The 13,269-nt window shown below is 56.9% G+C and overlaps 1 protein-coding gene across 8 annotated transcripts in view; it reads left to right on the top strand.

The window, feature by feature from the left end:
* The window catches only part of paplna (papilin a, proteoglycan-like sulfated glycoprotein), a 610,770-nt gene that overhangs the window by 567,192 nt on the left and 30,309 nt on the right, over positions 1 to 13,269 (top strand). For all 8 annotated transcript variants that reach the window (XM_059951694.1, XM_059951720.1, XM_059951737.1 and 5 more), the window contains 2 exons: positions 10,873 to 11,143; positions 11,468 to 11,605. In XM_059951694.1, coding sequence (XP_059807677.1) covers positions 10,873 to 11,143; positions 11,468 to 11,605 — 409 coding nt within the window. The remainder of the gene's footprint in view (positions 1 to 10,872; positions 11,144 to 11,467; positions 11,606 to 13,269) is intronic.

Consider the following 13,269-nt stretch of genomic DNA (forward strand, 5'->3'; position numbering starts at 1 on the left):
GTTAGTGATGTGCTGCGGGATCTGTGGGGACAGGGTTATCTGGTGTTGTGGGGAATCTGTGGGGTGAGGGTGAGTGGTGTGGTGGGGGATCTGTGGGATGACGGTTAGTGGTGTGGTGGGGAATCTGTGGGGTGAGGGTGAGTGGTGTGGTGGGGGATCTGTGGGATGAGGGTTAGTGATCTGGTGCGGGATATGTGGGGAGAGGGTTAGTGGTGTGGTGGGGGTTCTGTGGCGTGTGTGTTAGTGATGTGGTGGCGAATTTGTGGGGTGAGGTTTAGTGATGTGGTGGGTTTCTGCGACTTGTGGGTTAGTGATATGGTGGCGGATCTGTGGGGTTAGGGTTAGTGATGTGGTGGGGGATCTGTGGGGTGAGTGTTAGTGGTGTGGTGGGGAATCTGTGGGGCGAGGGTTAGTGGAGTGGTGGGGGATCTGGGATGAGGGTTAGTGATGTGCTGCGGGATCTGTGGGGACAGGGTTATCTGGTGTTGTGGGGAATCTGTGGGGTGAGGGTGAGTGGTGTGGTGGGGGATCTGTGGGATGACGGTTAGTGGTGTGGTGGGGAATCTGTGGGGTGAGGGTGAGTGGTGTGGTGGGGGATCTGTGGGATGAGGGTTAGTGATCTGGTGCGGGATATGTGGGGAGAGGGTTAGTGGTGTGGTGGGGGTTCTGTGGCGTGTGTGTTAGTGATGTGGTGGCGAATTTGTGGGGTGAGGTTTAGTGATGTGGTGGGTTTCTGCGACTTGTGGGTTAGTGATATGGTGGCGGATCTGTGGGGTTAGGGTTAGTGATGTGGTGGGGGATCTGTGGGGTGAGTGTTAGTGGTGTGGTGGGGAATCTGTGGGGCGACGGTTAGTGGAGTGGTGGGGGATCTGTTGGGTGAGGGTTAGTTATGTGGTGGGGGAACTGTGGGGTGAGGGTTAGTGGTGTGGTGTGGAATCTGTGGGGTGACGGTTAGTGGTGTGGTGGGGGATCTGTGGGGTGAGGGTTAGTCGTGTGGTGGGGAAACAGTGGGGCGAGGGTTAGTGGAGTGGTGGGGGATCTGTGGGGTGAGGGTTAGTTATGTGGTGGGGGATCTCTGGGGTGAGGGTTAGTGGTGTGGTGGGGAATCTGTGGGGTGACGGTTATTGGTGTGGAGGGGGATCTGTGGGGTGAGGTTTAGTGGTGTGGTGGGGAATCTGTGGGGTGACGGTTATTTGTGTGAAGGGGGATCTGTGGGGTGAGGTTTAGTGGTGTGGTGGGGGATCTGGGATGAGGGTTAGTGATGTGGTGCGGGATCTGTGGGGAGAGGGTTATCTGGTGTTGTGGGGAATCTGTGGGGTGAGGGTGAGTGGTGTTGTGGGGAATCTGTGGGGTGAGGGTGAGTGGTGTGGTGGGGGATCTCTGGGATGAGGGTTAGTGGTGTGGTGGGGGATCTGTGGGATGAGGGTTAGTGATGTGGTGCGGGATCTGTGGGGAGAGGGTTATCTGGTGTTGTGGGGGATCCGTGGGGTGAGGGTTAGTGGTGTGGTGGGGGATCTGTGGGATGAGGGTTAGTGATGTGGTTGGGTATCTGTGGGGAGAGGGTTAGTGATGTGGTGGGGGATCTGTGGGATGAGGTTTAGTGATGTAGTGGGGGATCTGTGACCTGTAGGTTAGTGATATTGTGGCGGATCTGTGGGGAGAGGGTTAGTGGTGTGGTGGGGGATCCGTTGGGTGAGGGTTAGTGGTGTGGTGGGGGTTCTGTGGCGTGTGTGTTAGTGATGTGGTGGCGGATCTGTGGGGTTAGGGTTAGTGATGTGGTGGGGGATCTCTGGGGTGAGTGTTAGTGGTGTGGTGGGGAATCTGTGGGGTGAGGGTTAGTGGTGTGGTGGGGGATCTGTGGGGTGAGGGTTAGTTATGTGGTGGGGGATCTGTGGGGTGAGGGTTAGTGGTGTGGTGGGGTAACGGTGGGGTGAGTGTTAGTGGTGTTGTGGGGGATCTTTGGGGTTAGGGTTAGTGATGTGGTGGGGGATCTGTGGGGTGAGGGTTAGTGGTGTGGTGGGGGAACGGTGGGGTGAGTGTTAGTGGTGTTGTGGGGGATCTTTGGGGTTAGGGTTAGTGATGTGGTGGGGAATCTGTGGGGCGAGGGTTAGTGTATGGTGGGGGATCTGTGGGGTGAGGGTTAGTGGTGTGGTGGTGGATCTGTGGGGTGAGGGTTAGTGGTGTGGTGGGGAATCTGTGGGGTGACGGTAAGTGGTGTGGTGGGGGATCTGTGGGGTGAGGGTTAGTGGTGTGGTGGGGAATCTGTGGGGCGAGGGTTAGTGGAGTGGTGGGGGATCTGTGGTGTGAGGGTTAGTTATGTGGTGGGGGATCTCTGGGGTGAGGGTTAGTGGTGTGGTGGGGGATCTGTTGGGTGAGGGTTAGTGGTGTGGTGGGGGATCTGTGGGGTGAGGGTTAGTGGTGTGGTGGGGGATCTGTGGGGTGAGGTTTAGTGGTGTGGTGGGGGATCTGTGGGATGATGGTTAGTGGTGTGGTGGGGGATCTGTGGGATGACGGTTAGTGATGTGGTGGGGGAATTGTGGGGTGTGCGTTAGTGGTGTGGTGGGGGATCTGTGGGGTGAGGGTTAGTGGTCTGTTGGCGGATCTGTGGGATGAGGGTTAGTGATGTGGTGGGGGATCTGTGGGGTGAGTGTTAGTGGTGTGGTGGGGTATCTGTGGGATGAGGTTTAGTGATGTGGTGGGTTTCTGCGACTTGTGGGTTAGTGATATGGTGGCGGATCTGTGGGGTTAGGGTTAGTGATGTGGTGGGGGATCTGTGGGGTGAGTGTTAGTGGTGTGGTGGGGAATCTGTGGGGCGAGGGTTAGTGGAGTGGTGGGGGATCTGTTGGGTGAGGGTTAGTTATGTGGTGGGGGATCTCTGGGGTGAGGGTTAGTGATGTGGTGGGGAATCTGTGGGGTGACGGTTAGTGGTGTGGTGGGGGATCTGTGGGGTGAGGGTTAGTCGTGTGGTGGGGAATCTGTGGGGCGAGGGTTAGTGGAGTGGTGGGGAATCTGTGGGGCGAGGGTTAGTGGAGTGGTGGGGGATCTGTGGGGTGAGGGTTAGTTATGTGGTGGGGAATCTGTGGGGTGACGGTTAGTGGTGTCGTGGGGGATCTGTGGGGTGAGGGTTAGTCGTGTGGTGGGGAATCTGTGGGGCGAGGGTTAGTGGAGTGGTGGGGGATCTGTGGGGCGAGTGTTAGTGGTGTGGTGGGGAATATGTGGGGCGAGTGTTAGTGGAGTGGTGGGGGATCTGTGGGGTGAGGGTTAGTTATGTGGTGGGGGATCTCTGGGGTGAGGGTTAGTGGTGTGGTGGGGAATCTGTGGGGTGACGGTTATTGGTGTGGAGGGGGATCTGTGGGGTGAGGTTTAGTGGTGTGGTGGGGGATCTGGGATGAGGGTTAGTGATGTGGTGCGGGATCTGTGGGGAGAGGGTTATCTGGTGTTGTGGGGAATCTGTGGGGTGAGGGTGAGTGGTGTGGTGGGGGATCTGTGGGATGAGGGTTAGTGATCTGGTGCGGGATATGTGTGGAGAGGGTTAGTGGTGTGGTGGGGGATCTGTGGGATGAGGGTTAGTGATGTGGTTGGGTATCTGTGGGGAGAGGGTTAGTGATGTGGTGGGGGATCTGTGGGATGAGGTTTAGTGATGTAGTGGGGGATCTGTGACGTGTAGGTTAGTGATATTGTGGCGGATCTGTGGGGAGAGGGTGAGTGGTGTGGTGGGGGATCTGTGGGATGAGGTTTAGTGATGTAGTGGGGGATCTGTGACGTGTAGGTTAGTGATATTGTGGCGGATCTGTGGGGAGAGGGTTAGTGGTGTGGTGGGGGTTCTGTGGCATGTGTGTTAGTGATGTGGTGGCGAATTTGTGGGGTGAGGTTTAGTGATGTGGTGGTGGATCTGTGGGGTGAGGGTTCGTGATGTGGTGTGGGATCTGTGGGGTGAGTGTTGGTGATGTGGTTTGGTTATCTGTGGGATGAGGGTTAGTGATGTGGTGGGTTTCTGCGACGTGTGAGTTAGTGATATGGTGGCGGATCTTTGGGGTTAGGGTTAGTGATGTGGTGGGGGATCTGTGGGGTTAGTGTTAGTGGTGTGTTGGGGAATCTGTGGGGCGAGGGTTAGTGGAGTGGTGGGGGATCTGTGGGGTGAGGGTTAGTTATGTGGTGGGGGATCTGTGGGGTGAGGGTTAGTGGTGTGGTGGGGAATCTGTTAGGTGACGGTTAGTGGTGTGGTGGGGGATCTGTGGGGTGAGGGTTAGTGGTGTGGTGGGGAACCTGTGGGGCGAGGGTTAGTGGAGTGGTGGGGGATCTGTGGCGTGAGGGTTAGTTCATGTGGTGGGGGATCTCTGGGGTGAGGGTTAGTGGTGTGGTGGGGGATCTGTTGGGTGAGGGTTAGTGGTGTGGTGGGGGATCTGTGGGGTGAGGGTTAGTGGTGTGGTGGGGGATCTGTGGGGTGAGGTTTAGTGGTGTGGTGGGGGATCTGTGGGATGATGGTTAGTGGTGTGGTGGGGGATCTGTGGGATGACGGTTAGTGATGTGGTGGGGGAATTGTGGGGTGTGCGTTAGTGGTGTGGTGGGGGATCTGTGGGGTGAGGGTTAGTGATGTGGTGGGTTTCTGCGACGTGTGAGTTAGTGATATGGTGGCGGATCTTTGGGGTTAGGGTTAGTGATGTGGTGGGGGATCTGTGGGGTGAGTGTTAGTGGTGTGGTGGGGAATCTGTGGGGCGAGGGTTAGTGGAGTGGTGGGGGATCTGTGGGGTGAGGGTTAGTGGTGTGGTGGGGAATCTGTGGGGTGACGGTTAGTGGTGTCGTGGGGGATCTGTGGGGTGAGGGTTAGTTATGTGGTGGGGGATCTCTGGGGCGAGGGTTAGTGGAGTGGTGGGGGATCTGTTGGGTGAGGGTTAGTGGTGTGGTGGGGGATCTGGGATGAGGGTTAGTGATGTGCTGCGGGATCTGTGGGGACAGGGTTATCTGGTGTTGTGGGGAATCTGTGGGGTGAGGGTGAGTGGTGTGGTGGGGGATCTGTGGGATGACGGTTAGTGGTGTGGTGGGGAATCTGTGGGGTGAGGGTGAGTGGTGTGGTGGGGGATCTGTGGGATGAGGGTTAGTGATCTGGTGCGGGATATGTGGGGAGAGGGTTAGTGGTGTGGTGGGGGTTCTGTGGCGTGTGTGTTAGTGATGTGGTGGCGAATTTCTGGGGTGAGGTTTAGTGATGTGGTGGGTTTCTGCGACTTGTGGGTTAGTGATATTGTGGCGGATCTGTGGGGTTAGGGTTAGTGATGTGGTGGGGGATCTGTGGGGTGAGTGTTAGTGGTGTGGTGGGGAATCTGTGGGGCGACGGTTAGTGGAGTGGTGGGGGATCTGTTGGGTGAGGGTTAGTTATGTGGTGGGGGAACTGTGGGGTGAGGGTTAGTGGTGTGGTGTGGAATCTGTGGGGTGACGGTTAGTGGTGTGGTGGGGGATCTGTGGGGTGAGGGTTAGTCGTGTGGTGGGGAAACAGTGGGGCGAGGGTTAGTGGAGTGGTGGGGGATCTGTGGGGTGAGGGTTAGTTATGTGGTGGGGGATCTCTGGGGTGAGGGTTAGTGGTGTGGTGGGGAATCTGTGGGGTGACGGTTATTGGTGTGGAGGGGGATCTGTGGGGTGAGGTTTAGTGGTGTGGTGGGGAATCTGTGGGGTGACGGTTATTTGTGTGAAGGGGGATCTGTGGGGTGAGGTTTAGTGGTGTGGTGGGGGATCTGGGATGAGGGTTAGTGATGTGGTGCGGGATCTGTGGGGAGAGGGTTATCTGGTGTTGTGGGGAATCTGTGGGGTGAGGGTGAGTGGTGTGGTGGGGGATCTGTGGGATGAGGGTTAGTGATCTGGTGCGGGATATGTGTGGAGAGGGTTAGTGGTGTGGTGGGGGATCCGTGGGGTGAGGGTTAGTGGTGTGGTGGGGGATCTGTGGGATGAGGGTTAGTGATGTGGTTGGGTATCTGTGGGGAGAGGGTTAGTGATGTGGTGGGGGATCTGTGGGATGAGGTTTAGTGATGTAGTGGGGGATCTGTGACCTGTAGGTTAGTGATATTGTGGCGGATCTGTGGGGAGAGGGTTAGTGGTGTGGTGGGTGATCCGTTGGGTGAGGGTTAGTGGAGTGGTGGGGGATCTGTGGGGTGAGGGTTAGTTATGTGGTGGGGGATCTGTGGGGTGAGGGTTAGTGGTGTGGTGGGGGAACGGTGGGGTGAGTGTTAGTGGTGTGGTGGGGGATCTTTGGGGTTAGGGTTAGTGATGTGGTGGGGGATCTGTGGGGTGAGTGTTAGTGGTGTGGTGGGGAATCTGTGGGGCGAGCGTTAGTGTATGGTGGGGGATCTGTGGGGTGAGGGTTAGTGGTGTGGTGGGGGATCTGTGGGGTGACGGTTAGTGGTGTGGTGGTGGATCTGTGGGGTGAGGGTTAGTGGTGTGGTGGGGGATCTGGGATGAGGGTTAGTGATGTGCTGCGGGATCTGTGGGGAGAGGGTTATCTGGTGTTGTGGGGAATCTGTGGGGTGAGGGTGAGTGGTGTGGTGGGGGATCTGTGGGATGACGGTTAGTGGTGTGGTGGGGAATCTGTGGGGTGAGGGTGAGTGGTGTGGTGGGGGACCTGTGGGATGAGGGTTAGTGATCTGGTGCGGGATATGTGGGGAGAGGGTTAGTGGTGTGGTGGGGGTTCTGTGGCGTGTGTGTTAGTGATGTGGTGGCGAATTTGTGGGGTGAGGTTTAGTGATGTGGTGGTGGATCTGTGGGGTGAGGGTTCGTGATGTGGTGTGGGATCTGTGAGTGAGTGTTGGTGATGTGGTTTGGTTATCTGTGGGATGTGGGTTAGTGATGTGGTGGGTTTCTGCGACGTGTGAGTTAGTGATATGGTGGCGGATCTTTGGGGTTAGGGTTAGTGATGTGGTGGGGGATCTGTGGGGTGAGTGTTAGTGGTGTGGTGGGGAATCTGTGGGGCGAGGGTTAGTGGAGTGGTGGGGGATCTGTGGGGTGAGGGTTAGTTATGTGGTGGGGGATCTGTGGGGTGAGGGTTAGTGGTGTGGTGGGGAATCTGTTAGGTGACAGTTAGTGGTGTGGTGGGGGATCTGTGGGGTGAGGGTTAGTGGTGTGGTGGGGAACCTTTGGGGCGAGGGTTAGTGGAGTGGTGGGGGATCTGTGGCGTGAGGGTTAGTGATGTGGTGGCGAATTTGTGGGGTGAGGTTTAGTGATGTGGTGGTGGATCTGTGGGGTGAGTGTTGGTGATGTGGTTTGGTTATCTGTGGGATGAGGGTTAGTGATGTGGTGGGTTTCTGCGACGTGTGAGTTAGTGATATGGTGGCGGATCTTTGGGGTTAGGGTTAGTGATGTGGTGGGGGATCTGTGGGGTGAGTGTTAGTGGTGTGGTGGGGAATCTGTGGGGCGAGGGTTAGTGGAGTGGTGGGGCATCTGTGGGGTGAGGGTTAGTTATGTGGTGGGGGATCTGTGGGGTGACGGTTAGTGGTGTGGTGGGGAATCTGTGGGGTGACGGTAAGTGGTGTGGTGGGGGATCTGTGGGGTGAGGGTTAGTGGTGTGGTGGGGAATCTGTGGGGCGAGGGTTAGTGGAGTGGTGGGGGATCTGTGGTGTGAGGGTTAGTTATGTGGTGGGGGATCTCTGGGGTGAGGGTTAGTGGTGTGGTGGGGGATCTGTTGGGTGAGGGTTAGTGGTGTGGTGGGGGATCTGTGGGGTGAGGGTTAGTGGTGTGGTGGGGGATCTGTGGGGTGAGGTTTAGTGGTGTGGTGGGGGATCTGTGGGATGATGGTTAGTGGTGTGGTGGGGGATCTGTGGGATGACGGTTAGTGATGTGGTGGGGGAATTGTGGGGTGTGCGTTAGTGGTGTGGTGGGGGATCTGTGGGGTGAGGGTTAGTGGTCTGTTGGCGGATCTGTGGGATGAGGGTTAGTGATGTGGTGGGGGATCTGTGGGGTGAGTGTTAGTGGTGTGGTGGGGTATCTGTGGGATGAGGTTTAGTGATGTGGTGGGTTTCTGCGACTTGTGGGTTAGTGATATGGTGGCGGATCTGTGGGGTTAGGGTTAGTGATGTGGTGGGGGATCTGTGGGGTGAGTGTTAGTGGTGTGGTGGGGAATCTGTGGGGCGAGGGTTAGTGGAGTGGTGGGGGATCTGTTGGGTGAGGGTTAGTTATGTGGTGGGGGATCTCTGGGGTGAGGGTTAGTGATGTGGTGGGGAATCTGTGGGGTGACGGTTAGTGGTGTGGTGGGGGATCTGTGGGGTGAGGGTTAGTCGTGTGGTGGGGAATCTGTGGGGCGAGGGTTAGTGGAGTGGTGGGGGATCTGTGGGGTGAGGGTTAGTTATGTGGAGGGGGATCTGTGGGGTGAGGGTTAGTCGTGTGGTGGGGAATCTGTGGGGCGAGGGTTAGTGGAGTGGTGGGGGATCTGTGGGGTGAGGGTTAGTTATGTGGTGGGGGAACTGTGGGGTGAGGGTTAGTGGTGTGGTGGGGAATCTGTGGGGTGACGGTTAGTGGTGTCGTGGGGGATCTGTGGGGTGAGGGTTAGTCGTGTGGTGGGGAATCTGTGGGGCGAGGGTTAGTGGAGTGGTGGGGGATCTGTGGGGCGAGTGTTAGTGGTGTGGTGGGGAATCTGTGGGGCGAGTGTTAGTGGAGTGGTGGGGGATCTGTGGGGTGAGGTTTAGTTATGTGGTGGGGGATCTCTGGGGTGAGGGTTAGTGGTGTGGTGGGGAATCTGTGGGGTGACGGTTATTGGTGTGGAGGGGGATCTGTGGGGTGAGGTTTAGTGGTGTGGTGGGGGATCTGGGATGAGGGTTAGTGATGTGGTGCGGGATCTGTGGGGAGAGGGTTATCTGGTGTTGTGGGGAATCTGTGGGGTGAGGGTGAGTGGTGTGGTGGGGGATCTGTGGGATGAGGGTTAGTGATCTGGTGCGGGATATGTGTGGAGAGGGTTAGTGGTGTGGTGGGGGATCCGTGGGGTGAGGGTTAGTGGTGTGGTGGGGGATCTGTGGGATGAGGGTTAGTGATGTGGTTGGGTATCTGTGGGGAGAGGGTTAGTGATGTGGTGGGGGATCTGTGGGATGAGGTTTAGTGATGTAGTGGGGGATCTGTGACGTGTAGGTTAGTGATATTGTGGCGGATCTGTGGGGAGAGGGTTAGTGGTGTGGTGGGGGTTCTGTGGCATGTGTGTTAGTGATGTGGTGGCGAATTTGTGGGGTGAGGTTTAGTGATGTGGTGGTGGATCTGTGGGGTGAGGGTTCGTGATGTGGTGTGGGATCTGTGGGGTGAGTGTTGGTGATGTGGTTTGGGTATCTGTGGGATGAGGGTTAGTGATGTGGTGGGTTTCTGCGACGTGTGAGTTAGTGATATGGTGGCGGATCTTTGGGGTTAGGGTTAGTGATGTGGTGGGGGATCTGTGGGGTTAGTGTTAGTGGTGTGTTGGGGAATCTGTGGGGCGAGGGTTAGTGGAGTGGTGGGGGATCTGTGGGGTGAGGGTTAGTTATGTGGTGGGGGATCTGTGGGGTGAGGGTTAGTGGTGTGGTGGGGAATCTGTTAGGTGACGGTTAGTGGTGTGGTGGGGGATCTGTGGGGTGAGGGTTAGTGGTGTGGTGGGGAACCTGTGGGGCGAGGGTTAGTGGAGTGGTGGGGGATCTGTGGCGTGAGGGTTAGTTCATGTGGTGGGGGATCTCTGGGGTGAGGGTTAGTGGTGTGGTGGGGGATCTGTTGGGTGAGGGTTAGTGGTGTGGTGGGGGATCTGTGGGGTGAGGGTTAGTGGTGTGGTGGGGGATCTGTGGGGTGAGGTTTAGTGGTGTGGTGGGGGATCTGTGGGATGATGGTTAGTGGTGTGGTGGGGGATCTGTGGGATGACGGTTAGTGATGTGGTGGGGGAATTGTGGGGTGTGCGTTAGTGGTGTGGTGGGGGATCTGTGGGGTGAGGGTTAGTGATGTGGTGGGTTTCTGCGACGTGTGAGTTAGTGATATGGTGGCGGATCTTTGGGGTTAGGGTTAGTGATGTGGTGGGGGATCTGTGGGGTGAGTGTTAGTGGTGTGGTGGGGAATCTGTGGGGCGAGGGTTAGTGGAGTGGTGGGGGATCTGTGGGGTGATGGTTAGTTATGTGGTGGGGGATCTGTGGGATGAGGGTTAGTGGTGTGGTGGGGAATCTGTGGGGTGACGGTTAGTGGTGTGGTGGGGGATCTGTGGGGTGAGGGTTAGTGGTGTGGTGGGGAATCTGTGGGGCGAGGGTTAGTGGAGTGGTGGGGGATCTGTGGCGTGAGGGTTAGTTATGTGGTGGGGGATCTCTGGGGTGAGGGTTAGTGGTGTGGTGGGGAATCTGTGGGGTGACGGTTAGTGGTGTGGTGGGGGATCTGTGGGGTGAGGGTTAGTGGTGTGGTGGGGGATCTGGGATGAGGGTTAGTGATGTGGTGGGGGATCTGTGGGGAGATGGTTAGTGGTGTGGTGCGGGATCTGTGGGGAGAGGGTTAGTGATGTGGTGGTGGATCTGTGGGGTGAGGGTTAGTGGTGTGGTGGGGGATCTGCCAGGTGAGTGTTATTGTTGTGCTGAGGGATCTGTGGGGTGAATGTTAGTGGTGTGGTGGGGATCTGTCGGGAGAGGGTTAGTGGTGTGGTGGGGGATCTGTCAGGTGAGTGTTATTGTTGTGCTGAGGGATCTGTGGGGTGAATGTTAGTGGTGTGGTGGGGATCTGTCAGAAGAGGGTTAGTGGTGTGGTGGTGGATCTGTGGGGTGAGGGTTAGTGGTGTGGTGGGGGATCTGTCAGGTGAGTGTTATTGCTGTGCTGAGGGATCTGTGGGGTGAGGGATTTTGGTTGCAAGGTGCAGTGAGGGCCGTCAGTGTGAAGGCTGCATTAACGCTGCTGCTTCCTGACTGTCCACAGCATTCCCAGCCCACTGCCAGCTCCTGTTTGCCAATGGCCCATGTACAGACTGGACCGTCCGCTGGTTTTTCATCCCCGAATCTGCCGTCTGTAACCGCTTTTGGTATGGGGGTTGTCACGGAAACCAGAACAACTTTGAGACCGAGGATGAGTGTCTTCATCACTGCAAGAGGACTGGATTGGAGGCTCCTCACACAGAGTGGCAGAACCAAGCTGGGCGTTCATCCAACAAGGACGCATCTCCCACTGAGCAAGAGCAGGCTGTCTATAGGTAAGTTCATGGGGAACCCATCCCCACATCCAGACAAAGAACTTTTCACACAAATAGCTCCCACTTGCTGCACCCCTGTACACCTCCTGTACTCAGCCCATGCGCATGCAAGCAATGAATCTGCAGCCTGACATGGCACATCTACAAACAGACGCTACATGCTCTGTGTACACACTGCCACCCCCTGTACACACACACCAGCAAACCCTTCCCTTGCTCCTCCAGCCTAGCGGGGTCTCCGTACCACGTGATCTCTAGTGCACCAATTTCTCAGCTGAGCTGTTTTCTGATCTCTGATTCACCCGTCTCTCTTGCTCTCAACAGGTTACAGATAGATCGTGCGGATCCTGTGTCTGTGGAGACCAGGTCTGGGGAAACAGCCCGGTTACTGTGCAGAGTGGATGCCTCACCATCTCTTCATGTGGAGTGGCGCCGAAATGGGAGACCAGTGTATTCAGCTAGGTGACTCAGTAATTGCTGCTCCACGTAGGCAACCCCATCTCACTCCCCAAGCCATTTTCTCTCTTTCCCAGTTGCATCCTTCCCACACTGATCTCCACACCTACACTAAACTGAGGCTAATTACACTGCTAATTACCCCACGAGCCCTCACCTCTTTTGGTTGTGGAAAGAAACTGGACAGCTGGAGGGAATCCACATGGTCACAGCGAAGTAGAAGCTGTACAATGATGGCATCAGAGATCAGGATTAAAGTCGTCATTGTTGCTGTGAGGCAGTGGCTCTACGTGAGGTGCCGGTGGGGTGGGGGTAGGGTGGTCATTGGTGATGTGATGAGCCGGTGGGGTGGGGGTAGGGTGGTCATTGGTGATGTGATGAGCCGGTGGGGTGGGGGTAGGGTGGTCATTGGTGATGTGATGAGCCGGTGGGGTGGGGGTAGGGTGGTCTTTGGTGATGTGAGGTGCCGGTGGGGTGGGGGTAGGGTGGTCTTTGGTGATGTGAGGTGCCGGTGGGGTGGGGGTAGGGTGGTCATTGGTGATGTGAGGTGCCGGTGGGGTGGGGGTAGGGTGGTCATTGGTGATGTGAGGTGCCGGTGGGGTGGGGGTAGGGTGGTCATTGGTGATATGATGAGCCGGTGGGGTGGGGGTAGGGTGGTCATTGGTGATGTGAGGTGCCGGTGGGGTGGGGGTAGGGTGGTCATTGGTGATGTGAGGTGCCGGTGGGGTGGGGGTAGGGTGGTCATTGGTGATGTGATGAGCCGGTGGGGTGGGGGTAGGGTGGTCATTGGTGATATGATGAGCCGGTGGGGTGGGGGTAGGGTGGTCATTGGTGATATGATGAGCCGGTGGGGTGGGGGTAGGGTGGTCATTGGTGATATGATGAGCCGGTGGGGTGGGGGTAGGGTGGTCATTGGTGATGTGAGGTGCCGGTGGGGTGGGGGTAGGGTGGTCATTGGTGATGTGAGGAGCTGGTGGGGTGGGGGTAGGGTGGTCATTGGTGATGTGAGGAGCTGGTGGGGTGGGGGTAGGGTGGTCATTGGTGATATGATGAGCCGGTGGGGTGGGGGTAGGGTGGTCATTGGTGATGTGAGGTGCCGGTGGGGTGGGGGTAGGGTGGTCATTGGTGATGTGAGGAGCTGGTGGGGTGGGGGTAGGGTGGTCATTGGTGATGTGATGAGCCGGTGGGGTGGGGGTAGGGTGGTCATTGATGTTGTGAGGTGCCGGTGAGTTGGGCGTAGGGTGGTCATTGGTGATATGAGGTGCTGGTGGGGTGGGGGTAGGGTGGTCGTTGGTGATATGAGGTGCTGGTGGGGTGGGGGTAGGGTGGTCGTTCTCCTGATACAGCATTGCTTATAAAGTTCCAAAACTTCCAAAGTTCAGTGAAGTAAAGAGTGTCTCCAGTGTGTTTACATGGCAGGTGTTTGATAAGTACCCTCAGAGCAGCCCCATGTAGAAGGTTAGGATGCACTTAGCCATTTGGATTCGGACTTGGTCTGCCCAAAGAAGACAAATAGCCATCGTGGATGGGACTGATCCTGGATGAAGGAGTATGAGTAGTGGTGTTCCACGGAGGTCTCTGCTCTACCGGTGATTTGAATAAAACAGCAATTGGTAGGTTCGTAAGTTCGCAGATAATACAGAGATTGTGTCATGCATAGCATAGAGGCT

This window comes from Hypanus sabinus, chromosome 2 (genome assembly GCF_030144855.1).
Source record: "Hypanus sabinus isolate sHypSab1 chromosome 2, sHypSab1.hap1, whole genome shotgun sequence".
NCBI classification, from domain to species: Eukaryota; Metazoa; Chordata; class Chondrichthyes; order Myliobatiformes; family Dasyatidae; genus Hypanus; species Hypanus sabinus.